General features: G+C 43.7%; 1 protein-coding gene across 1 annotated transcript in view; it reads left to right on the forward strand.

The window, feature by feature from the left end:
- The window catches only part of ITGA9 (integrin subunit alpha 9), a gene marked incomplete at its 5' end in the record, with an annotated part of 538,072 nt that overhangs the window by 109,577 nt on the left and 401,527 nt on the right, over positions 1-26,968 (forward strand). The window contains one exon of the mRNA XM_007945751.1: positions 9,592-9,752. Within this exon, the coding sequence (XP_007943942.1) occupies positions 9,592-9,752 (161 nt within the window). The remainder of the gene's footprint in view (positions 1-9,591; positions 9,753-26,968) is intronic.

Here is a 26,968-nt window from a genome sequence, read left to right on the forward strand (position 1 = left end):
TGCCATCGAGTTGATTCTGGCTCATAGAGACCCGTACTGGGTCTTTGAGGTGTTAAATCTACAGAAGTAGATTGCCCTATCTTCCTTCCATGGAGCTGTTGGTGGGTTTGAACCACCGACCTCCTGGTTAGCAGGCAAATGCTTAGGCACAGAGCTAGCAGAGCTCCTGATTTAATAATAGAAAAATAAAATTCCAGGAAAACAAAAAACACCAGTAAGGGCCAGGACACAACTGACTTTTTTTTTTTTTCTCTTATTTTTACATTTTTAATGTTGTAGTGACTCCCTTGGCTACTTACAGTGTGGTCCTAGACCAGTAGCATCAGCATCACATGAACTTGTTAGAATTGTAAACTCTCGGGTCGCCCCAGACCTGCTGAATCAGAATCTGCATTTTCACAAGTTTTCCACCCCCCCACCCCAAGATTCATGTACATATTTATGTTTCAGAAGGCCTGGAGCAAAAATATGTACGCCCACACCTACTGAAATGCATGTACACATGCTAGTTCATGCCTCTGCTGTATCTTAAATTTTCTGCCTTATTTTAAAATATATAAAATAAATCCTTCTAGGCTGTGTCATTGGCAATTTATCTTCAAATAGATTTCATAAGCTCAACAATTAAACCTTGTACTTATTCACATAGATTTCTTTTAAGAGCTCAGAACTTTTAAGAGTCAATATAAACCTGCCATAATCTTGGGAACTGCTCAGTGAGGGAGAATTAGCAAAATTTTTATGCATAGCCCAGCAAGAAAAAGAAACTTGCCCAAGATCATACAGCTCTTAGTGAAGCCAGGAGTTAAATTCTGGTGGGATGATACTTTGTTTTTGCTTTCTAACAACCGTTTCTCACCACCTTCTCAATCTTTAGAAGCTCTGGTAGCGTGGTGCCTAAGGCACTTGACTGCTAACCAGAAGGCTGGCAGTTCAAACCTACCAGCCACTCCTTGGAAGGAAGGTTGGGCAATCTACTTCCGTGGTGATACCACCTCAGGAACCCAAGGAGGGGTCGCTATGAGTCGGGTCTGACTTGACAGCACATAACAAGAACATTATCAGTTGTTTAAGACACCACAGTTTGTAAAAAGAAAGCTTTCTGTTAGTCCTGGGGCTCACCTGTCCTCCATCTAATTAGATGGTATATCCCTTATCTAATTACAACTCCTGTTGCAATTGGACTGCATTAGAAAACCTTTTAAAAGAATGATTGAATTGAAGATTAACTCTGGTGCATATAAAAATAAGCAGCACTATTCTAGAATGCTAAATAAAAGCAAGCAACTCATAGTTCACGTATGTGTTCATTTAACAAATATGTGTTGCATGTTCTGTGATCTTTATGACATCAGAATATGTATTGCATTGGGCAAATCTGCTGCAAAGGGCTTCTTTCAAGTGTTGTAGAGAAAAGATGTCTCCTTGAAGACTAAGGTACACCCACCAGCCACCTCCTCGGAAGGAAGGTTGGGCAATCCTACTTCCGTAGTGATACTGCCTCGGAAACCCAAGGAGGGGTTGCTATGAGTCAGGGCTGACTCGATGGCACACAACAACAACAACATCCCAAGCCATGGTATTTTCAATTGCCTCATATGCATGTGAGAGCTGGACAATGAATAAGGAAGAGCGAAGAAGAGTTTATGCTTTTGAGTTGTGGTGTTGGTTTAGAATACTGAGAGTTCCATGGACTGCTAAAAGAACTAACAAATCTGTCCTGGAAGAAGTACAGCCCGAATGCCTCTTGGAAGCAAGAATGGCCAGACTTCGTCTCACCTACTTTGGTCATGTTGTCAGAAGGGACCATTCTGTGCAGAAGGATATCATGTTTGGTGAAGTGGAGGGTCAACAAAAAAGGGGAAGGCCCTCAACGAGATGCATTGACACATGGCTGCAACGATGGGCTCAGGTATAGCAGGGATCATGAGGGTGACACAGGACTGGGCAGTGTTTTGTTCTGTTGTACATAGTGTCGCTGTGAGTCAGAACTGACTCAGTGGCACCTAACAACAACAACATTGCATGTTCGCAGTGCCAGCATAGGGATGTAAACCCCTGCCTTCGTGGAGTGTCTAATGGAAGTTACAGAGAGTTTCTGCTCTTTTTGTCTTGAAGCAGTGTACACACAACCTGCAGACTCTTCACATTTTAAACACTGTCATGATGAAAGGGTAAATTAGCCTAGCAGGAATTTCTACTTGTTGTTGACTTGACTCTTGACTCATGGCGACCCATGTGTGTCCGAGTAGAACTGTGCTCTGTAGGGTTTTTATTTTTTTGGAAGTAGATCTCCAGGCCTTTCTTCTGTGGCACCTCTGGGTGGACTGGAACTACTAACGTTTCAATTAGAAGCTAAGCATGTCAATCATTTGCACAGCCTAGCAACATAGCGGGAACGGAGAAGGCACCAAGATGCAATGTTGAACAGGAGTTATTTCAGAATGTAAGGTAAGTTGTAGAGCAAACCCTGTGAGTGTCCCTGAGCTGGGTGAAGAGGAGACCTGGGTGTCTCCTGACCAGTGGTCAGTCAGGTCAGCCAGGCATCAGCCTTTTGTTACCACTATGCAGAATTATAATGAAGGCCAGGAGTCAGCCATAGCTTGGGGATTGGTGTCTAATGCATAGTGCCTAAGGCACTTGACTGCTAACCAGAAGGCTGGCGGTTCAAACCCACCAGCCACTTCTTGGAAGGAAGGTTGGGCAATCCTACTTCCGTAGTGATACTGCCTCGGAAACCCAAGGAGGGGTCACTATGAGTCGGGGCCGACTCGATGGCAAATAACAACAACAACAATTAAAGAGAAAGGTTGACAGGTGACAACAACAGTTAATGCTGGACATTAACCAGATTGCTCTACATTAACCATGAAGTATAGTATATTGGTTTTATAGTATTAAATGTCACCCATCAGAAGCAGACAGGAAAGAATAAGTCCCTTCTCTCTCCTCCTGTCTTGCAGCCTCCCTCACGCTCTCCATGTTGGCAGAGCCTCAAAGAGAGCCAGTGACTGGCAAAGCAGAAATGTGTTTTGCAGAGATCCAGACCAGCATCACAGAGCAGAGTGTAGAGAAGGGCAGGTTTGGAGCTATGACACAACAGCTTAATAAACCAGCACAGCATGTATCCAGTTACATCAAGTGCTCACTCACTCAACAAACAGTTACTAAGCTCTTCCAAAGTGCCTGTCTCTGTGCTGGGTACAAGACAAGTCCTTGTCCTCATGGAGCTTGCATTCTAGTGGAGGAAGGCAGATAATTAAGACAATAATGATAGGTGGACACTCCCTTGCTCACTTTTCTAAAAACATCTGCTTGCCCGTTTGCATGGTAGGCACTGTGCTAAGTAAGTGGTGAGATGCAGGCACAACCTTCTCATTCTAATAGTGGGCTCCCTAAGAACAGATCTGAAACACATTTCATTAACCAGTTTAAGGCAAGAGTTCTACCCATGTCAAATGTTATTATTAATCACTTTACCTTGACCTGGACTGCAGCCTGTAATTCCTTGAGGCCTCCTGACTGTACATGTAAGTGTGGAGAATGCTCATCCAAGAGGGCTTGGCCCCTCACCCAGCCTGCACCTACTTGCTAGCCAAGTGGAAACCTAAACTTGCTTGTCAGGCTTAGGAGGCTGAGAATTGATCTAGCAATTCTCAGTCTGGACTCTCATTTCAACAAAATGCTAAACGAAAACCAGGAAGGAATGAGCACTCTGGTTGTGTTTTGCTCTCTGATTCCACCCTCAGTGTTTCTATGACTCTCAGGCAGCCTGGCAAAGCTGTAGGCAGTGAAGTCCCTGCCCTGTCCCTGGATGAGCTACTGAGCCCCAGGTCCTGAGAGATGGTACCAAGGTCATCCAAACCAATAGCAAAAATGGGATTGAAACCTGATGACTTGTCTTCAGACCGCTTCTCTGGCGTTAGGGGTGCATTTCTGCTTAGGAGAGTGTTAAGCACATAGAGAAAACTCTCTGAGCTCCATAGGGTCTCTGGAGAAGCATGGAGATGAGAAAATGAATGTTTTGTGTTATGTGAAGAATGGGGTGACCTAGTCTAATAATTACCACTTCATTCCTGATTGGGGGAGGGACTTAGGAAAACTAATAAAGTGGAAATAGGCTCCCCCACTCCCCTCCTGAGAAACCGAAGGAAGCTCAGAGTAACTCTGGAAGGAGAATTTATTAGTAGAATTTCACAGCTGAAATCTTGTTCTGCTGGAGTATGGGAATGAATCAAAACTCACTGGGAGAGACCAGAGCCGGAGTTGATGCGAGACAGCTGGCTCCATCCTGCCCTGGGCCAGTGTGGGGGGCCCTCGGGAACCAGCTGGGGGCAGGGAAAGGAGGAGGCTGAAAGCATTACTCTGGGCCCATCAGCTTTTCCATCAACATGACATCATTCGACATGGCGTGGACACAAACTGCCAGAAGGAAAACCTGAAGATGTGAAATGTGCTGTTTGGAGCGGGCCCTAATCAGAACCAGCACTCTCCCTGGGATTAGGGCTGGCTGGGCTGGCTTGCATTAGAGGCAGCTGCCCGCTATGGACAGCAATGGGTTTGATTTTTTTGGTTTTTGGTCTGCCCACTCACATCACCAACTGCCAATGATTTGCCTAGCCCAATGCACCCACCCTCCCGGGGCCCCAAGCCCTAAACTGAGCGAGTGAATTGCTGCATCCTGACTAGCTCCTCCCCTTAGGGGCTTCCTTCCTGACACCCTTGGGGTGGGTGCTCTTTAAAACTGCAGACGGTCTCAGGGCTTCAAAATGGACTGCATTTCTTCTTGCTACTTCAATCACCGAGAGACTCCTACTCAGGCAGGATTTCACATCCTGAGGGTCCTTCCGAAAGAGACGACTTCTTTTTGGGTAATTTAAAATGTCAAAACAAAATTTCAATCAACGGGAAGCTGTAAGAAGGCAGATCTAGAGACGAAATGCTTCCAAAATGATTGCACTTGGTAAATTAGGATAATTCACTTGACCTGTGGTTATATTAACATTTCAGGAACATTTGATAGGCCAATGTGTTGCCATATACATACCCGGCCTGTGAGCTCATCAGTGGTTGCCTCTGCTCAGGTCAATTTCTATTAACTCTGAAGGATTTGTACCCTCCTTTAAGTTGGGAGAATTGACTCAATGGCAGTGGGTTTGGTTTTTTGGTTTGGTTAAGTTGGGAAGGAACCTTGGTGGCACAGTGGTTAAAGCATTAGGCTGCTAACAAAAAGGTTGGCAGTTCAAACCCACTAGATGGTCTATGTCCATAAAGATTTACAGCCTTGGAAACTTTACAGGGCAGTTCTACTCTGTTCTGTAGGTTCACTATGAGTCAGAATCAACTTGATGGCAGTGGGTTTGGTTTAGGTTAAGTTGAAAAGGAGGCTTGGTGGTGCAGTGGTTAAGTACTTGGCTGCCAACAGGAAAGTTGGTGGTTTGAATCTGCCAGCTGCTCTGTGGGAGAAAGATGTGGCATTCTATTCCCATAAAGATTTCCACCTTGGAAACCCAATGGAGTGGTTCTACTCTGTCTTATAGGGTTGCTATGAGTTGGAATTGATTTGAGGGCAACAGGTGTAAACTGGGAGGGCATCCCTGTGTGGTGCAATTTAGTTGATGTGTTCGGCTGCTAACCAGAAGGTTTGAAGTTCCAGTCCACTGAGGGGCTTCTTGGAGGAAAGGCGATCTACTTCTGAAAAATCAGCCATTGAAAACCCTATGGGATACTTCTATTCTGACACACATGGGTTCGCCATGAGTCAGAAGCAACTCAATAGCAACTGGTACTGGTAATGATTAAGTTGGGAGAGGGATATATTGGGTCAGCTATTCCACAGTGAGGTGGCGTGGGAGGTTTGGGGCTTTGCAGGACTAAAGTTGATGTTTGTAAAGAACCTAGCAAATACTTGACATACATTGAAGATGGGTTTCTTTCCCTTTCTCTGGCTTGCCTTATCTTAATTTGGGTTCTCCCAGAAGCAGACCCTGAGTTGAAGGTTCACATGCACATAGTTCATTCAGCACCAGTAAGGCAGTGAGACAGGGTGAGAAGGCAGCCAAATGAAGGGTGTGTTATGGAGCAAGTTCCCACTGTGAGCAGCTAGAGCATAATCCTACTGGGGAACACTGGGAGTCAATGTAGTACATACCTCAGAGTTATCCCAACCCAGAGACAAGGGAGCTAGGGTCCTGCATTGATTGAGGGCTGCTTCAGGGACATTAGTTCCCTGGCACTTCTGGCTTGCCATGCATGTGGGCAGAGCCACCAGAGAAAGTCCTCAGGAGAAGGGTTGAAGATGCTGGCAATTGCATTTGAGTCAGAGAGCAGAGAAATGGGTGGGGCACTAATGGCATCTGCTCTGTTGTCCTTGTTTTTACTCAGTCTTTCTCCAAGCACAGCTAGCTCATCTCAGACAAGATATCTCAAACCTACTGTTCTCTCCAGGATCACTCTTCCTAAGGGAGGGCGGTGTAGCTCTCCCCTGGGAGGAGTTAGGCATGGGGCTGCACAGATGCTGCTCAGCAACTGCTGCTACCACATTGGTTTATCCACTGAGCCTCGTTATTGGCTCATCTTCCAGCAATGCCCATCTCCAGCCATGATCTTGTTAAGCAGAACTTGGGAACTCCGTTTATAGTTACCCTTTGGCTTTTGCTCTGGGAAGTTGTCATTAGAAAGTAAATTGGCCAGAGTTCAGTTCTAGATCTCTGCACTTATTTGGTTCTGCTGTCTGTGCAGGCAACCTGAGGTTTTTGTCAGGTAATGTGAAAAATGTACCAAGAACCAGTGTGGTAAGAATAACCTAGCACCAGATGCTGGGAAGCAGAGTTCTAGATTCAGCTCAGTAGTAGATGGTTGCATGGTTGGGAGTAAGTCTTGTTCCCTCTGAAGGCCTTAGTTTCCTTATCTGAAAAAAATGAAGTGGTTTTTCTTTTTTCTTTTTTAAACACTAGGTGATCCCTAACATTGCCATAAAGCTTTGCCATTCTATGAGCCTACCCCATTTCCTGTTGTGTTCCCATCAGAGTGGGTTTGTAATACTTGTGTAGGCTCCCTGTTTACTCTCTTGGAGCCTGTGGTAGTTAAGTTTCTGTGTCAACTTGGCTGGGCCTGATTGAGTGGCTGGGCAGCTGGATGTAGTATTCCCCATGATGAGACTGGTAATCACCTCCGTGGTGGAATCTACTGTGAGCAGCTGAGTAGCTGCTTTAGGGATGTGGTCTGCTTCCACACAGCAAGCAGGAGAAGCCTTGGGGAATGGTCTCTAGCTTATGGCACACTTGAACCTGCAGTTAGCCAAGTCGTTGTTCAGCAGCCTGCCATGCTCTGCTGACCTTGGGACTTTCAATTGACTTGAATGAATGGCCTGCCATGTGATTTGGTAACATCAGGACTGTGCCTTTTTACTTGTCAGCCTTGGGTTTGTCAACCTCAGCAGCCAGCAGCTGAGTGAAGAAAAGCCTCCAGCTTCAGTGGGCTCAGAGCAGGAGGCAGAACTGAAGCCCAAAGTTGAGGGGCTTTCACCCAGCCCCTAGAACCTGGCACTTTGAACTTGGACTTAAAGCCTGCAAACTGTAAGAGAATAAATTATTCCTTCAAGCCATTTGTGGTATATTCTTGTCAGAGAGGTACTAGGTAACCACAACAGAGTGCTTTTCCATGTGAATTCTTTTCTTCTGCATTGGGATTATCTAGGTCTTGGGTCCTCCTGGTGACCAGCCTTCCTTTGGAAATCAGCTGTTTGCTGAAATAGACAAGTTGGGACAGATTTGCCCTTGTTGACCAGGAATCAGCCAGCTTTGGTGTGGCAAGATCCCTGAGGTGGCAGAGGTCCAGGAAAGCTATTAAATGCATCAAAAGTATGCTCCTGGGCAGCAGCACAGTGTCCTTTCCTCACTCCTCATTCATGTCTCCCCTAGGGGTTGATTCCTTTGATGTTATTAAAAGCCAGAGCCATCCCTGCTGCCCAGGCTTCACCTACTTAGATGCCTGCAGGCGTATGGCTGGTGCCAGGACACAGGCTTCTAAGAGGCTGGTGTGTGGAGATGGGTAGGGGCTGGGTCAAGTGCATTTCCATTGCTCAGCAAGTTCATCTGGTTGTTTTAGTGAGGAAAGTTTCCTGTCCTGTTATTTTTTAAATGCCACATTTCTCTGAATTCAAAAAGTATTACAGAGGGACTGACCATTGAAATGGCATTCTGTGGCAAAGAAAAGCAGTGAAGTAGGCCTATTAATACTAAACCTGTGTGTGTGTGTGTTTGTATAAAGACTCACATTGTTCTGTATTTACTAACCTTTTGGGCTTATTTAGTGGACCAGATACATTCTGTATTGTGACCATCATTTTTTTTTTTTTTTTTTCTTTAAGCCTTAGATTGTGTCACAGGGTGCTGCCGTCTGGCCTTGCATATCAGGTATAGGTGATGTCTTTCTTTCAGGAGTAAGCCTCAGCACAGGCCCCACAGTGATCACAATTTTGTTGAAATGATAAATCAGAGTCGCTGCTGAGTTGATGCTGACTCATGGCCCCCCATGTGTGTCAGAGCAGAACTGTGCTCCATGAAGTTTTCAGTGGCTAATTTTTTAGAAGTAGATCACCAGACCTTTCTTCCAAGGTGCCATTGATCTCAAATATCCAATCTTTCGGTTAGCAACTGAGCATGTTAACAAACTGAGGGACTCCTGTTGAAATGATAACCAAAAAACCCAAACCTGCTGCTGTTGAGTAGATGCCAACTTGTGATGACCTCATATGTTACTGAGTGAAACTACTCCTTTGTATTTTCTTGGCTGTGATCTTCGTGGAAGTATATCACCAGGCCCTTTCTCTACAGCACCACTAAGTGGATTAGAACTGTCAACCTTTAGGTTAGTTGTTGAGCACAAACCCTTTGTGCTATCCAGGGACCTGTTGGGATGATAGGCACTAAAATTGTTTGGTCACCACTCTTGGTTACCTGGGAATGAATCCATCTTTAGCCTTCATCTCCATTTCCATGAGTGCAAGCACCATGAAGGTGGGCTTTTTTGCTTATGTTGTTCATTGATGTATTTCCTGTCCCTGCAACAATGCTTGTCACATAGTTGGTGCTCAGTAAACCACGATTGGCCTGGTAGATACAATGGCTATAAAGCATGATTCAATATCTATGAGATTAGTTAGAATTATTCAAAGTGGTTGCTCTGTGTTTTGGGCGTAAATCACATTACTTTATAAAGTCAATATTACATGATGCATAGATAATTTCGGCAGCTTCTAGCAATACTGTATGGATTCATCATGTCTGCTTTTTAGAATACTAACGTGTTAGGCACAACTAATTGTTGATATGTGGCTTAGTTGATAACTGGTGAGGTTTAAAATATCAGGGAGAGCCATCCAGGGTGAACCAGTGTCACCAGAAAGGTAGGTGACATCCTGGGTTTCTCTAGAGCACCCTGGCTGCCATGCTTCTCTTTGAGAAGGTTTTAACTTTGGCCACAGTGCACCATGCAGTGGATGATGAGGTATCATATATAAAATGTGGATGTGGCCCATCGCTGCATGTCTGTTTCTGGTAATGTATTTATTCCCTTCTTTATTGGCAGGGCTGAATTATGTTCTGACGGCTGATGTGGCCAAAAAGGAAAAGGGCCAGCCACCCAGGGTCTACTTTGTGTTGCTGGGAGAGACTGCAGGTCAGATCACAGAGAAGCTGCAGCTGGTCCACATGGAGGAGACATGCCATCACTACTTAGCCCACGTGAAGGTCAGTCCTTTCTTCTCAGTCTTCAAACTTTGATCTCCACAGGTATTTATTTGAACAGGTGGAAACTTCTTTCATTGGGCATCAGTTATCCTCTGACTTTCAAAATTTTATTTGATAGGGAGGAGAATATTCTTTTCTCCGTCTTTTTTTTTTTTAAGCCAGAGTCTGAGAGCCCTGTTATCTTACGTGTTAGTCCCGGCCTCTCTCTCTTCTGAAGTGGACCAGAGGCCAGTGGTGGTCTCTGGTTTTTATTTGTTCTTTTGGCAGGTTTTTCATCTTCTTGTGTCTGTGTGGCTCAGGAATCTTCTTAGAGGAGCCCCAGAAGCACTTACCTCTGGGGCTGAGGTGGTCCTTGATCATACTGCATGAGATGTCTTTCTCAATGATCGACTACATGTTAGCCCATAGTCACAGTTCAGACATTTTAAAATTGGTTCAACTAGATTGTTCTCCTTTAATACTTGGTTTATTTTAGGAGTTCAGTTTTTGGTCCTTTTCCTCTCTTGGTCTAAGTAAACTTTTGAATGTTTTTCTCCTCTTGAGATTATTTCTTAAATACACTTTGTTGCTGATTCAGGAGATCAAGCTCTGATTAGCCATAGAGTGGCCTCTGCATAGGCAGGAACCAGTCTGGTGTGAGTCCTGGCAGTGCCTGTGATTCCAAAAATGGCCAACACTGACCCACGGGTTGAGCCAGGGAGCACAGGAGGTAGAAAACTCATGTGATGCATGCTATGTGGAGAGTGGAATGAATGTGGGCTGTGCCTATATTCGGTGTCTCAGTTGCTGCATCTTTAAGATGGACGTGGTAAAACCTACGTCAAAAGGTGGTCATAGAACTAAACATTCCACAGTGAATATACGTAAAGAACTGTGCATAGTGTCTGATATACAGCAGCAGGCACTCAGTAATATTATTATTATTAGGTTGGGCCATATGTAATTGCCAATATTTTAACATTTTTGACTTATAAACATGTCAGTTTCATATAGTTTAACCTAATATTATTAGCCAGTGGATTTCTGACTGATAGCAAGAATAGCCTACAAATTGGAGATGAAGTATCTTTCTATTATTGTGTTATTAGTGCCAGAGTAAGAGACTAACAGCTGCTTCTCGATACTTCTGGGTTGTGTATAGAGAAATGTGCACACATCCCTGGGCACTTGGTCTGGCCCAGAGCCCACAAGTCCCTGTACTTGAGATGATTTTCAGTGAGGCATGGTTGTGTCTTTGCCAGAACACGTGCTGGGGCCTGCCCAGACCAGCTGCCCTAAGGCCCCAGGTGAAGGCCATTTATAAAGCTGTTAGTGCTCCTGTTAAGCCAACCAGCCACTTACCACTCTAGGTTTTAGATTACACTGGTGCATGGATGCCCTGGGCGTTGAGTGGGTGAGGCTGCCCAGGAGTGTCACCTCCAAACACTCTGAGGCCTGTGAGTGCCCGTGCTTAGTATTTCTACACTTGCTGGGGACAGAGCATCTTCCCTTGGACTTTCTCATGGTAGGCCTGTGCTATAAATGGTTCCCTTCAGACCTCTTTACCACTTCCTGCTTTGGCAGGTTTTACTATATAAGTATGCCGCAAATAAGTCGCCCTTTGCCTGTGGCTACCAGAGATGCTGACTGTGAGATAGGGCCACACAGACCCTCAGGCCTTTGTATAGTGCACACAGGGAACAGCACTGAGGTCCAGGCTGGAGGCAGGACTGTTTCTGTGATGGCTTCTGAAGGTTGACTGGGGAAGAGCAGCGCTGCCTATGTGATCAGTCCCACTTCATTTTGATTTGCAGGCTCATCAGATTTAGCTGGAACTCAGTGGGGACCACACTGTTTGTCCACAACTCATAAGTTTTCCATCTTTGACATGGTGTAGTCTTACCATTTTTCTCTCTCTCCTTTTAGTTGAAAGTATTTGAGTTTTCCTTTTTGACAGGTTTCCCTCTGTTTTGGTCACCTAGTGTTACTCTAACAGAAATATACCACAAATAGGATGGCTTGAACAAACAGGAGTATATTCTCTTAGTTTTGGAGGCAAGAAGTCTGAGTTCAAAGTGCCAGGCTCTAGGGGCCGGGGGAAAGCCCCTCAATCTTGGGCTTCAGCTTCAGCTTCAGCTGTGCTCCTTGCTCCTGGCCCACTGAAGCTGGAGGCTTTCTTCACTCAGGCAGCTGCTGGCTACTGAGGCTGACAAACCCAAAGTCAACAAATAAAAAGGCACAGTTCTGATATTACCAAACCACACGGCAGGCCATTGATTCAAGTCCATTAAGAGTCCCAAGATCGGTAGACAACATGGCAGGCTGCTGAACAACTGCTTGGCTACATGCAGGGTTCAAGCATGCCAAAAGCTGCAGACCATTCGTAAAGGTTTGTCTTATATACTGGGAGCAGACTGTATCCCCGAGGCAGCTACTCAGCTGCTCACAGTAGATTCCACCATGGAATTGATTTCCAATCTCACTATGGAGAATAACTACATCCAGCTGCAAGCCACTCAAAACCAGGCCCAGCCAAGTTAACCTTAACACATGTTCTGACTTTTGCAGGTTTTACTGTATAAGTATGCCCCAAATATTGCATGGTACCTAAATATACTGAACAAAAATTATGATTTACTTGAAATTCACATTTAACTGGCCATACTATTGATGGATGCAGCTTTAATGGTATGCCTCCACTCCATAAGCATCACTTCTATAGTCAATCAAAACATGCTGACAAGAGGAATGACTGAGATGATGGTCAGAAGAATTTGGAGGCTGAGGACAGGGCTCACAAGTGCAGGGTGAGCACAGAATGTTTATGTGATTATTTGGGTCATTTCACCGACAGCAAGAAATCAGGCCTGCTGTAGTGAACTTGGACTTAGAATATTGGATGTAGTTATTTGGTTGACCGTTTTCTTGTGCAAAGAGGTGGAGACCTCTAAGGCCTTCATGATTCAAAAGGCAGTATCTCTGTTACACACCACTCAAGATGGCTATGTTTTTTTTTTCTTTTTATTGTAATTTGGGTGAAAATTTACAGAGCAAATACACTTTCCATACAGCAGTTCACATACACTTTGTCTCATGCATTGACCACAATTTACCACAATGCAACATCTCCCCTCCCACCTCCTCCCGACAGTTACCTCTTCCCTGTGTCCATCCCTCCATTCATTCCTGCCCCCTGAGCTGTCTCCTGATGCATAAGCAGCCCTTCTTTCTCCCATGCTTGTTCTCTCCAAGGAGTGTATCTACCTGAGGTAAATGTTCAACTCATATGTCTGTCCATTGTTTGGCTGGAAGCCACAGATGTGTGTTCAATTCCAGATCTGAAGGGCAGCTAGGGCCATAGTCTCTGGTTCCACCAGGCTCCATCGGGCCAGCAAACCTGGTCCCCTGCCTTTTTTTTTTTTTCCAAATGATTTTGAGTTTTGTTCCACATTGTTCTCCCTGTCTATCCAGGATCTCCTACATAGATCCTCTTCCAAGTGGTTGACAGTAGTAGCAGGGCACCATCTAGTTCTTCTGGTCTCATAGTCATATAGGCTGCAGATCGGATGGTGTACCAGTCTCTAGGACTAATTGTTTCCATGAATTTTTGGTTTTCTTCATTCTTCTTGGCTCTGGATGAGGAGAGACCCATCTTTGCATCTAGATGGCAGCTTGCAAGCTTTTAAGATCCCAGTCGCTACTCGCCACAGTAGGAAGTGGAACAATGTTTTGTGTAATATGTTATGCCAGTTGATGGCTATGTTGTTGTTAGGTGCCATCAAGTTGGTTTTTTGACTCATAGTGACCCCATGTGACAGAGAAGAACTGCCACATAGTGTTTTCTAGACTTGACTTTATGGAAGTGCTTGGCTGAGAATCAAAGGTTAGAGGTTCGATCCCACCCAGAGACTCCATGGGAGAAAGGCCTGGTGATCTGGTCATGAAGATTCCGATTCATAGTGACTTCATGTGACAGAGTAGAACTGTTCCATAGGCTGCAGTCTTTACAGGAGCAGATTGCCAGGTCTTTTCTCCCACTGGTGGGTTTGAACTGCCAAACTTTTGGTTAGCAGCAGAAGGTTTAACCATTGTGCCACCAGGGCTCCTTTTGTAATGTAGCAACTAGGAAAGTTTCTTTTTCTTAGTAGTTATTGTCTAGGCTCTGGTGGCATAGTGCCTAAGGCATTTGACTGCTAACCAGAAGGCTGGTGGTTCAAATTCACCAGCCTCTCCTCAGAAGGAAGGTTGGGCAGTCTACTTCCATAGTGATACTGCCTCAGAAACTCACGGAAGGGTCACTGTGAGTTGGAACTGAGTCAACAGCAGTGAGTTTGTTTTTTTGTTTGTTTGTTGTCTGGACTATGTCGGGGGACCTGAGTGGAGGAATGGCAGAACACTGTCCACAATGCAGCACAGCTGTCTGAGGAGGCAACAAGCATGGCCTATGGTTTTTCCAGTTGTAGAAAAGCAGCTGTGGAGGCAGTGGCTTGTGAGGGGCTGAGCAGGAATGGGGGAGGGGTGCCGGGCAGTGGGCCTCCAGGAGCAGGACTAGGGGTTAGGGACTGTAAAAATAGCGCAACCTCTACTGCATGAGAAATTTTCTCCTTGGGGCTGGCTCACTCTGCTTTATAGACAAGTCAAGGAAGATAAATAAAAGCGTTCTGGCTTATCGCACACCATATGGCTAGCAGACGGTGAGGCAGTCATGGAGGGGCTGGGTGTGCTTTGTTTAGGCTATCTTTAGGTCTTTTTTTCTTTAAGCCTAGTCCAATCTTTTTTTTTTTCTTTTTCCTTTTCCCTAGAAGTTTTCATTCCATATATGGCAATATGTATCTATATCATAGAAGACTGCCTGGACTAACACCTGCCGTCTTGGCTAACTGAATGTGCTTTGCTCCATCCTTGGCCTCCAAGAATGGGGCCTGCAGGAGGTAGAGTTTTGTGATAAGCCATGTCCTCCTGAGGGTGCTGGGTACATTCTCAGGGCTCACTGCGGTTGGTAGCACTGAGGCTTCCAGCTGTTTCCTTAGCCTCTCTGCTTCAGAGCCCTGTACATCCTGACTTATTTCTCTTCTTCCCCTAAATCAGACCTGTATTAGGGATGGGCCCTCTTCTACTTGGCACATGGTCTGGAGACCTCTAGTGGATCCCCATGGTCACAAGTGAAAGTCTGGACACTTCCCCAAGGCCTTGAGGCTCTCTGCAACTTGGCCTCAGTTTACCTTTCTAGCCTCATCTTCTGTCACCACATCACATGTGCTCTGGGCTCTTGTCTGGGTGAACTGTCCCCTTTGTCCCTGGAATGTGCCTCTCATGCTTCCCTGCTTTGGTTCTTGTGTTCACTAAGCATCTCTGACACTTCAGTCATCGGAGGCCTAGTTTTTTGTTCTATCCATGCACAATCATATACCTTCTGCAAGGTTTTTGCAATTTTTTTTGTCTTAGCCACACACCTTCTATGGTATTTTATTTCATCTTTTTCTTTAAGTCAGCTGACTTTTAGCCTCAAATGAAATAATTTAAAACAGAAACTTTATACCCAATTTTAAGCAAAAAACCAATTATCGCATGCCCCAAGCACAAAGTAAGTATAAAAATAAATATATTGAAGACACAACAATGTCATTGGATTCTAGCTGGATTTCATTGTGTGCCAAAGCCTCTGAAGGACTGGCCGCCTCTCCCTGCGTGTTCAAAAAGGGGATTATCAGAAGCGCCAGGGAAGTGTTAAAGACATATAGGCACTACACTGGAACTTTCTCCCTGATGCAATCAGAACTGAAAGGGATTCAATCGACTGGGGAATAGCTTTCCAAAAATGTCAGTCCTGGTTTAGAGCCATGCCTGTGTGCTATTGAAAACAGTCTAATGACCAGACTCTGCTTTGATTGGCAGTGTCTCACCCCAATTGTTAGGAGCTCTGGTGGTGCAATGGTTAAGGGTTTGCCTACTAACAGAAAGGTTGGTGGTTCAGACTCACCCAGTGGCTTCACAGGAGAAAGGCCTGGTGATCTGTTCCTGTAAAGATTACATTCAAGAAAACCTTATGGGCAGTTCCGGTCTGTCACATGAAGTCATTGTGGGTTGGAACTGACTTGATGGCACCCATCAACCACAAGAACACCCTGTTGTTTCTGCAGATGGTTTAGCTGTTCTTCAGGGCTCAGTCAGTCTGCAGGTATTGAATGTCTCCAGTACCAGTCACTGCCCTAGGTCCTGGGGATGCTGCCATCAACATTTTCTTCTTGCCTTCTTAGAGCTAATTCCATGCTGTCAGACTCCTGATTTGGGAATAATAAAGCAAAGCGAAACAAAACAAAAGACTATTCAGTCAGTGCCAACTCCTGGTGACCCCATGTGTTACAGAGTAGAACTGAGGTCCATTGGGTTTTCTTTGCTGTAATCTTCATAGAAGCAGTTTGCCAGACCTTTCTTCTGTGGTGCTGAGGGGTGAGTTCCTTTTGACCTTCCAGTTTGTAGTTGAGGGCAGATCATTTGTGTCACCCAAGACCCAGCACAGAATAAATGTTTAATGTCATGTTGAACCTTGTTGAAGTGACTGATCACATCAGCTGAAGTGTGGGGTTATGGGGGCCTCTGGGGTAGTGCCTGCTCTGTGGACCTACTGATGATGGGAAGTGAGAGCATGAGATGATGGAGAAGAGATTTCCATATGTACGGCATGTGCTGAAGAATAAATACAAGTGCCCTATCATTACTCCATCATTTTCTGGTTTAGGTATTTTCCTGGATGATAGCTGTGCTCCATCCTCAAATACTTCACAATGCCTTGAGAAAGCAAGGGCTTTGTGAGAACAGGTAGGTGCTTATGTTCAGGAGTTAACATACCGTGGCGACAGTTTTGAGTCCAATACAGGGACCATGGGGAAGCCCAAGCAAGGCCAAGTAAGGGGTCAGTGATATCATTCCCTACTGTGAGGACCAATGACACCCTCTTCAGAAAACCTTTGTTGAGCCAAGCAATGTGCAAGACATTGTCAGGAGAACCCAATAATGAGGATTAATGTAAAAATCCTCCACACCAGAAAAGGGAGTGTGGAAGTATGTGATGTCTCAGAGTAGTTCCAGATATTCCTGAGATTGTTCTTTCAAGTTCCTGAAGGAGTTTTCAAGAAAATTTGAATCATAAATTACCACCTGCTTGTGAGAACAGATGCTCATTCTGGTGAAGAACAGGCATCACACTAGTGACCACTCTTCTCTGAGATCATGCTTTGGGCTCTGTCCAGGCTTTTAGTTCATTTCCATTTTCACATCTGACAAAACGCTTCAATCATTAGGACACTCACTTCAATCACACAGTGTGCTGTGAATTTGCAAAGTGTCTGAGTCCATTGAATACCGATTTTCAGGGATGTTTCTTATCTAAGTTTGGGAAGCAGATAGCTAAGGAAGGAAGAGTAAGTAGGAATAAATAAGAAATCTGTACGAGGAAGAGGAGAAAGGAAAACAGTGAAGTTCCCTGGTTTATCTGGAAAATAACACTCTAAAGTTCTTGGTCATCTTGATAAGTTAAAGAGATACTTAGAAAATTCACAGGGTTTGGGGAAAAAAGGATGCAGACCTTAGATGTAGGGAGGCTTCTTAAATTTTTTTTTTTTTTAATTGCTAGTATATGCATGTAAGAAGCTATGATGGTGTACAGGTTAAGATAGTTGGCTGCTAACCAAAAGTGTTTCAGTCCCGCCAGCTGCTCCATGGAAGACAGATGAAGTAGTCTCCTTCATAAAGATTTACAGCCTTGGAAACTCAATGGAGGTCACTATAAGTTGGATGTAACACTGAAGATATTTACATGTTTATGCCAGGAAATTTGGAAGACAGCTACCTGGTCAACCAGCTGGAAGAGATCGTATTTATGCCCATTCCAAAAAAAAGACCCAGTAGAATGTGAAAATTATCAAACAATATTGTTAATATCATGTAAAATTTTGTTGAAGATAATTAAAAAATGGTTGCAGCAGTATATTGACAGGGAACTTCCAGAAATCCAAGCTGGATTCAGAAGAAGACATAGAATGAGAGATATCATTGCTGATGTCAGATGGATCTTGGCTGAAAGCAAATACCAGAAAGATGTTTACCTGTGTTCTATTAACTATGCAAAGGCATTTGTATGGATCATAACAAATTATGGATAACATTGTGAAGAATGGGAGTTCCAGATCACTTAATTTTGCATATGAGGAACCTGTACGTAGACCAAGAGGCTGTCGTTCAAACAGAGCAAGGGGATACTGCATGGCTTAAAAACAGGAAGGGGGTGTGTTAAGGTTGTATCCTTTCATCATACTTATTCAATCTGTATGCTGAGCAAATAATCCTAGAAGCTGGATTATATGAAAAACATGGCATCAGGATTGGAGAAGATTCATTAACAACCTGCAATATGCAGATGACACAACCAGATGAGGCAGTCTGCTTGGAAAACCAGTGGGGTGTTGGCGAAGCATACTGAAAGTACCATGGACTGACAGAAGGACAGACAAATCTGTCCTGGAAGAAATGAAGCTGGAATGCTCCTTGGAAATGAAAATGGGCAGACATCATCGCCCCTACTTTGGTCATGTGGTCAGAAGGAACCATTCCCTAGAGAAGGATATCATGTTTGGTAAAGTAGACGGTCAGTGAAGAAGGGGAGGACCCTCAATGAGATGGATTGACATAGTGGCTGCAATGATGGGCTCAAGTACACAAATGATTGTGAGGATGATGCAGAACTGGGCAGTGTTTAGGTCTTCATAGGGTTGCTATGAGTCAGAGCCAACTTGTCAACACCTAACAACAACAACATGAGTCAGAATCGCCTCAATGGCAGTGAGTTTGATATTTTTGGTCTATGCACATAGTTAAAAATTTTTGAGATGTACTAAAAGGTATTCAAAGAAAGGAAATCTTTCAGTTACTCTGTTCCTTTTCCAGAGACAACTGTGGTTCCAGTGTCTGGTGTATCTTTCAAGAGTTTGTTAACAAATAGACAAAGCTGTGTTTGTATACCTCTTTCTGTTTTACACAAATGGTAGCAGGTTGTGTACACGGTTGTGCAACTTACTTGTTTTTTTTTAAGTCCAGCTATAGAATGGGTAGGAGCTCTGGTAGCATAGTGCCTGAGGCACTTGACTGCTAACCAGAAGGCTGGCAGTTCAACCCACCAGCCACTCCTTGGAAGGAAGGTTGGGCAATCTACTTCTGTAGTGATACCGCCTCGGAAACCCAAGGAGGGATTGCTATGAGTCAAGTCTGACTCGATGGTACATAACAACAACAACAACATAGAATGAATAAACAGATTTTGGTAAATCCAGACAGTGAAAAATTTGTTAGGTGCCATTGAGTTGGTTCTGACTCATAATGACCTTATATATAACAATAAAATGCTGCCTGGCTTTGTGCTATCCTCATAATCGTTGCTAAGTTTGAGCCCATTGTTGTAGCCACTGTGTCAGTCCATCTCATTGAGGGTCTTCCTGTTTCTGGCTGACCTTCCACTATACCAAGCTTGATGTCCTTCTTCAGGCCCCTCCTGATAACACGTTCAAAGTGAGTGAGATGGAGTCTCTCCATCCACACTTGTAAGGAGTATTCTGGCTGTACTTCTTTTGTTGTTGATGTTGTTTTTGTGATGTGCCCTCGAGTCGGACCTGACTCATAGCGACCCCTCCTTGGGTTTCCGAGGCTATATCACTATGGGAGTAGATTGCTGCATCTTCTTTCCAAGGAGTGGCTGGTGGGTTTGAACTGCCAGCCTTCTGGTTAGCAGTCAAGTGCCTTGGGCGCTATGCTACCAGAGCTCCCGTACTTCTTCTAAGACAGCTTTATTCTGAAATACAACCCAGCAATAAAAAAGATTGAACTACTGTTGCATGCAATAATGTGAATGAATCTCAAAAGCTTCTGCTAAGTGAAAGAAGCCAGACATAAAAGGCCAACACAGTATGATTTCATTTATGTAACATTCTAGAAATGGCAAACTATTGAGACAGAAAGCAGATCAGTGGTTTTCAGGGTTCAGAGATTGGAGACAGTGGATGGAAATTGACTGCAAAGAGCCCTGAGGGAAATTTTTGGGGTGATGAAAATATTCTAGATCATGATTGTGGTGGTGGTTATATGATGGAATCCATTTGCTAAGGCTCATCAAATGTGCACTTAAAAGTGGTGGATGTTTTTGTATGTAATTTATATCTCAGTAAGCTAATTGTTAAAAAGCGAACCTTGGAAATTGTTCCCTATTAGTGCATGTAGCTTTGCCTTGCTTTTTTTCCCACACATGGCATTCTGTTGAAAAGCTATCCTTTGACTTATTTAACGTGTCCAGGGGATCTTAAATATCAGTTCCAAACAGACTTTATCTGGATTTTGGAGAATTTAAATCTTAGTTTTCTGTCCCTTTTCGGAAGACCCCCAGCCTGCCTTGGGAAGGAACACAGCCCCGCCTGAGCAGAGTAATTGAACAGTAAGGAAATGGCCCTTCCTGCTGTGAGCTCCCCTTTCCTGCCTCAGATCATAGTTGCTGTCCAGTTGATTCCCATGCATGGAGACCTCAGGTGTGCAGATTAGAACTGCTCCATATGTTTTTCGAGGCTGTGACTTCTCAGAAGCAGATCTCTAGGCCTGTCTTCTGAGGCGTCTCTGGGGAAGGTTTGAACTGCCAATGTTTCAGCTATTAGTTGTGTGCTTAATTGTTTGCACCACCCAGGGGATCCTATCTGCCGCAGATCATAGAGTTTTGTTGTGGTTTTGTTAGGACCGCTGGGAGGGCAGCATTGTGGGGCCCTGGTTGGTCCCTGAGGTGGCCTGGGGGCACAAGTATAGGAGATCAGAAGATGAGTTTCCCAGTTATCAGCAATTGTCAAGGGCTCTGAGCCATGAGGGTACCTGCAGGTGTAGTAAATTACTTAGTGTGGCTTTTCTACCCATAAGTCTTTGTAAACTCCAAGGTTGGAATTGCTATTAGCAACTGAGGAGATCCTGATTGCCCACCTGGAGTATTTCTGTTGGGAGTGGCACAAGACAGTATTCTGGAAGGTTCCCACTCTCTCTCAGGTGCTTAGAGTTCTGATGCTGTGATTGGCTAGTTTGACCATCCTGCCGGGCTCAAAAGGAGGCCTCCTAGAGGCAGAACTCTCTCTGACTGCTGGTTGAGGATGACGTGCTGCCAAAAGAGACATGCGCCCCTGAAAGAGACATGTGCTGCTGGGAAAGAGATGCAAGAGACACGCATTGCTGAGTGAGACACCAAGGGACCAGCACTGCTGGGAAAGAGGCTGTGGGAGACTGTTGGCTGAGGGACCGTGGGCTGGGAGAGAGGCTGAGCATTTTTCCTGAACTCGAATTGTAGCCTGTGGTGCTTCCCTAATAAACCCCATAAACTGTGAGTTCTGTGTGGCCACTGCAGCGAATTATCGAACCCAGGAGAGAGGTGGTGGGTGCTTTGGAAGGAACGGTGAAAGGGCTGGAGGGAGGCAGCATGTCTGGTCTTGTAGGAATAGACCTTGGTTACTGCTGGTAATCCTGTCTTCCTCTTGTAGGGTTAGAAGAGGTCAGAACATGTGGCCTCCTGCCGTTTTTGCGGTACCCAAGGAAAACTGGGGAGATTTTGCTTCATTCCTGCAGTTAGCTTCGTGTCTTTGGCAGGCTTTTATGGTCTGCAGGTAGCACAGGCAGCTGGAAAGTTTGTTAAAGGGCTACTGGAAACAAGGGCAGGGGAAGAGGGAAGGCTGGGGTGCGTAGAATTAATACATAGGAGCAATTGTAAAACTTTTCATGTGATGTTCTCTGATTACATGTCACTAAGAAACTGGGGTCTGGGCACTGGAGACCACACTGGAAGTGAACTCACTGAGTGTGAGTTGCTTTGACTGCCTTCTCTGGGAGGCCATGTGTGCATAGCTAGAGAGCAAATCAAGAATGGAAAGGGTATTGGTAGGTGAACAGGATGATACCCATGACCATATATAGATTTGGCAGATGATAATTCTACATACATATTTGTGTGTGCTATAAAATTGTCCATATATACAATAGAGTTAACAGAGGACAAAGTTATGATAACTTCTTTGCCATAACCTAACACCTTGAGGCAGTGCATTGCTGGGCCTGCGGGCTGGGGACCATGGTCATGGGGGACATCAAGCTCAATTGACATAACATACTACACAAAAACATTGGTCTACATCCTACTCTGGTGAGTATATGTTTCTTTCTTGGATGGGATGAGGGTTCTTAGTCTTCTGCATTTTGCAGTGCTACAGCAGACATCGGGCGCTCTGGTAGCATAGTGCCTAAGGCACTTCACTGCTAACCAGAAGGCTGGCGGTTCAAACCCATCAGCCACTCCTCAGAAGGAAGGTTGGGCAATCTACTTCCATAGTGATACTGCCTTGGAAACCCAAGGAGAGGTCGCTGTGAGTCAGGTCCGACTCTACAGCACATAACAACAACACAGGAGACATCCACTGCTTGGCTGGCAATTTGTTGTACTGTGGTGGTTTGCATGTTACTGTAAGGCTGGAGGATATGCCACCAGTATTTTTGGTTTGTCAGCAATTTATTTATTTATTTATTTACCTTTATTGTGGTGAAAACATATACAACAGGACATTTGCCAGCATAACAGCTTCCCTATTTACAGCTCAGGGACATTGATGACATTTTTCATGTGTGCCAACATTATTAGGTGCTATCGTTTTCCAAAATATTCCACCACCTATTAGCATAAACTCATTGCCCCCCAAAATAAAAGTATCCCCTTTCCACCCTTCCTCCTACCCCTAGTAACAACTAGTAATCTTTGGTGTGTGTGTATATCTATCTATCTATATATCAACCTATCTAGGAATTTAGGCTCTCCTCCCTGGAAACCAACAAAGAAAGTTTCTTTCCATGTATAAACTTTCCCTTGACTTTTTATAATAGTGGTTTCTATAACTGTGCTGCCTATGTGCTCTATTATGTATATGAGTATACATGCAGTGTTGACAAATTTGTATATAGAAATACGCATAACCATACTTATATATGTACATGAGCGTACTCCCATACAACTTTCTTCACGTATTTCAGCATACATATTTACCTATGTATCTACTCACAAATTATTATGTTATTCCTGTTGTTGCGGGATTGTATATGTTGTATCTCTTTACCATATTATCCTTTATACTGCATACCTCTCAATATCTTCCTTTGCCTTGTCACATTGTCCTGACTTCCCCCATATTGTCGTATTGTCTATTGCCTTTCTCTTTACTGTAAAGAACTCTTGTGTACTATCTAGTGATTTTTCCCTCTCTTCCTCTCCCATCCCTGGTAACCATCAAAGAATTTTTTTTCTCCTGTGTGTAAACCTATTCTTGACCTTTTTATAATAGTGGTCTCATACAATATTTGTCCTTTTATGATTGACTTATTTCACTCAGTGTAATATCCTCCAGATTCATCCATGTTGTGAGATGTATTGCAGATCCATCATTATTCTTTATTGTTGCATAGTATTCCATTGTGTGTATATACCACAGTTTGTTTTTCATTCATCCATTGATGGACACTTAGGTTGTTTCCATCTTTTTGCTATAGTGAATAATGCAGTGATGAACATGGGTGTGCATATGCTTATTTGTGTCACAGCTATTATCTGTCCAAGATACATACCTAAGGGTGGGATTGCTGGATCATATAGTATTTGTAATTCTAGCTTTTTAAGGAAGCACCATACTGTTTTCCATAATGGCTGTACCATTTTGCAGTCCCATCAGCAGTGTATGAGAGTTCCCATCTCCCCATAGCCTCACTGATATTTGTTGTTCCATGTTTTTTTGATCAGTACCATTATTGCTGGGGTGAGATGGTATCTCATTGTAGTTTTGATTTGCATCCCTCTAACGGCTAATGATTTAGGGCATCTTTCCATATGTTTGCTAGCTGCTTGAATGTCGTCTTTGATGAAGTGCCTGTTCATATCCTTTGCCCGTTTTCTAATTGGATTGTTAGTTTTTTGTGATGGAGGTGTTGAAGTTTTCTATAAATTTAAGAGATTAGGCCCTTGTCAGATATATTGTTGCCAATTTTTTCCCCCCACTCTGTAAGTTCTCATTTTACTTTTGATGAAGCCTTTTGATGCATGTAACAGTTGACTCATGCAAGTCAGCTGCAGGTCAGCACACCACTGTATCTGCTGTGTTTGTTCATAAGTTGGTCACAGCACTCAAGTCATGCCTTACACATAGGCATGTTATCAAAGTCTTTTTCCTTCTTGTTTTCTGTGGCTTTTTAAATTGCAGAATAATAGATAAGTACATCTGTGGGATCAGGTTAACCACCAGACCACAGTTTTTTTGTTTGTACATTTGATTTGGAGGTATTCTGCATTGTGATTGAATTTATTAGATGGTTTAATAGTTTCCATTTCCAAATAATGGAAAATATTTTATTTAAATATTTTACTTAAATTTATTTAAATTCTAGATCTCATTTCTCCCCTTGCCTTCATGTATACATATTGAGATTCTGTTCAGCAACCCTACATACACTAACAAGCAGTGAAGAGCTATTTTTTGCGTTTGTTTGGAGGGAGGAAGGGAGTTGGTGAAAGGGAGATAATACTTTCCATAGGACTTTTTAAACTGTTTAATCTCTGGAAACTTTCTCACCTTTTCTGACTGAATTTGACTCAGTCCTGATTAATGTGGAATAGACTGACTGTTCCCTGAGTCATTTTCCAGCTCTTTGGTTTTCATGCTTGGTGATTTGGTCATAGAACCTAAGGGCTATCCAGTTCTGTCCCTACCAATTGATTTGATCAGAAACAGCATATCAAAGTGGCCCTAAATTGTATTGCTTTTCTTTTCCTTGTTGTCTCCACTCCTTCTTGAGCCGTCTATCCCTAAAGTCATTTGGGGGAAGTTCTCTGGCCTAATAAATGAGCCCTACATGGTTCAAGGGATGACAGGCCCTGGGATCATCTTTTGTGTAATAGTTGGTCTCTCGGTACACCCCCTAGGGCTGCCTCACCCAGACCTCTCCATCTCCTGGTTACACAAGTTCCAGGTTTAGAAGCAGCCCTTTGCTGTCATTCTCTTCCTAAGGAAAGCATTTTTTGTTTGAGCCATGTCTTTCCATATGGAAACACCCAAGATGGCCTCTGGATGAAGATGGAGGAGTGAGTGGTCTTAGCCACAATATTTTCCTGCAAAGACAGTGGCCGATGTGGCCAGCATTAAGGGCATCCTTGGGATGTCTTTATGGCTGGCTACAGGAGGGTGGCGTGACTTTCAAGTTGTTGTTGTTGTTGTTGTTATGTGCTGTTGAGTCGGCCCCGACTCATAGCGACCCCTCCTTGGGTTTCCGAGGCAATATCACTATGGAGTAGGATTGCCCAACCTTCCTTCCGAGGAGTGGCTGGTGGGTTTGAACCTCCAGCCTTCTGGTTAGCAGTCAAGTGCTTTAGCCACTATGCTACCAGAGCTCCTAGTTAGGACTGCTAATAAAAGCTTGTGTTTGGGTAAGAATTGCAAGACAGGGAAGTGGAGGAAAGAATGAGAGGTCCCCTTAGAAATGAAGAGTGTATCTGGTTAAGGGTTTCAGTGAGGGTCTGTCCAGAGGATTCCTTTTCAGAGAAAGATCCCAATCAGTTAAGGTTTCTAGAGGGCCTGGCCTGTCTCAGACTTTCACACTCATTCTTCATCAGTCTTGTGTAGGCACCCATTATAAAGAATGGAGGCCAGCCCCTGGAAGCCTTACTGCATGGGATGAGAGGGTCAATTTATCTGGTGGTTATACCTTTCTGGAGATTTTACTTATGCCTATTTTATTAAAGAAAAAAAAATTGTTATTTTGGTCAATGTATTACAAACACATTCTTTTCTCAGTTTAGGAGGAAGTACTTTTAGTATTTTTAATGAGAAAACCATTTTCTCAATAAGCATTTGACTGATCTGAAGTGGGTAGGAGTAGAAAAAGAAATCATGATAATCAAGGACTAAAATTAGTTTGGACTTGAGTAAACGTTTGACCAATAGATCTGTCTCTCTCTGGACACACATGCACGGACATGTTGTGGTTGTTATGTGCTGTTGAGTTGGACCCAACTTGTAGCGACCCCTCTTTGGGTTTCCGAGGTAGTATCACTATGGAAGTAGATTGCCCAACCTTCCTTCCGAGGAGTGGCTGGTGGGTTTGAACCCTTAGCCTTCTGGTTAGCAGTCAAGTGCCTTAAGTACTATGCCACCAGAGCTCCCTGCACACACACACATATACACACACATGGATTGACACAATAGCCACAAAAATGGACTCAGATATACCAATGATCATGAAGATGGTGTCAGACCAGGCAGCTTTTCATTCTGTTAGACATAAGGTCACCATGAGTCAGAGCCTACTTGATGGCAAATAACAACAACAACAAATACATACACACACACACATACATGCATATAATATATATGTGTATATTTTTTATAATAAAATATTTTTATTTAAAAATCATATCAGACATATAAGAAGTCACAAGAATAGTACAAAGAAATCTCATAAGCCATTTACCCAGATTCCCCAAATGTTAACATTTTATGATGTTAATTTTTGTTATTATGTATTCGTATTTTTTAACTGAGAGTAAGTTGCAAACATGATGTCCCTTTGTATATTTCCTAAGAGCAAAGACATCCTTTTACATAGTCATAGCACAATTATCAAAATCAGGAAATTAAACGATACATTATTGTTAGGTAATCTACAGACTTATTGAAGTTTCACCAGTTGTCCTGTTATTGATGTACTTCATTCTAAAGGAAAATCTTGGACCATGTGTGACATTTCGTTGTCATGTCTCTAGTCTGGAACAGTTACACAGCCTTTGTCTTTTATAACCTTAAGATTTTTTTAAGAGCACAGGTCAGTTATTTTATAGGATTTTTCCTCAATTTGGGTTTGTTTGTTTTATCATCATTAAATTCAGGGTATACATTTTCTCCAGGAATACTACAGAATACTTGCTGTGTCATATATTTGTGTGTGTGTGTGTGTATTTGTTGTTATACATATGTACATATATGTGTATTGTTGTTGTTATGTGTTGTCGAGTCGGCCCTGACTCATAGCAACCCCTCCTTAGGTTGCTGAGGCAGTATCACTATGGAAGTAGATTGCCCAACCTTCCTTCTGAGGAGTGGCTGGTGGGTTTGAATCACCAGCCTTCTGGTTAGCAGTCAAAT

Source organism: Orycteropus afer, unplaced genomic scaffold, assembly GCF_000298275.1.
Source record: "Orycteropus afer afer isolate SDZICR_OR568_19922 unplaced genomic scaffold, OryAfe1.0 scaffold00142, whole genome shotgun sequence".
NCBI classification, from domain to species: domain Eukaryota; kingdom Metazoa; phylum Chordata; class Mammalia; order Tubulidentata; family Orycteropodidae; genus Orycteropus; species Orycteropus afer.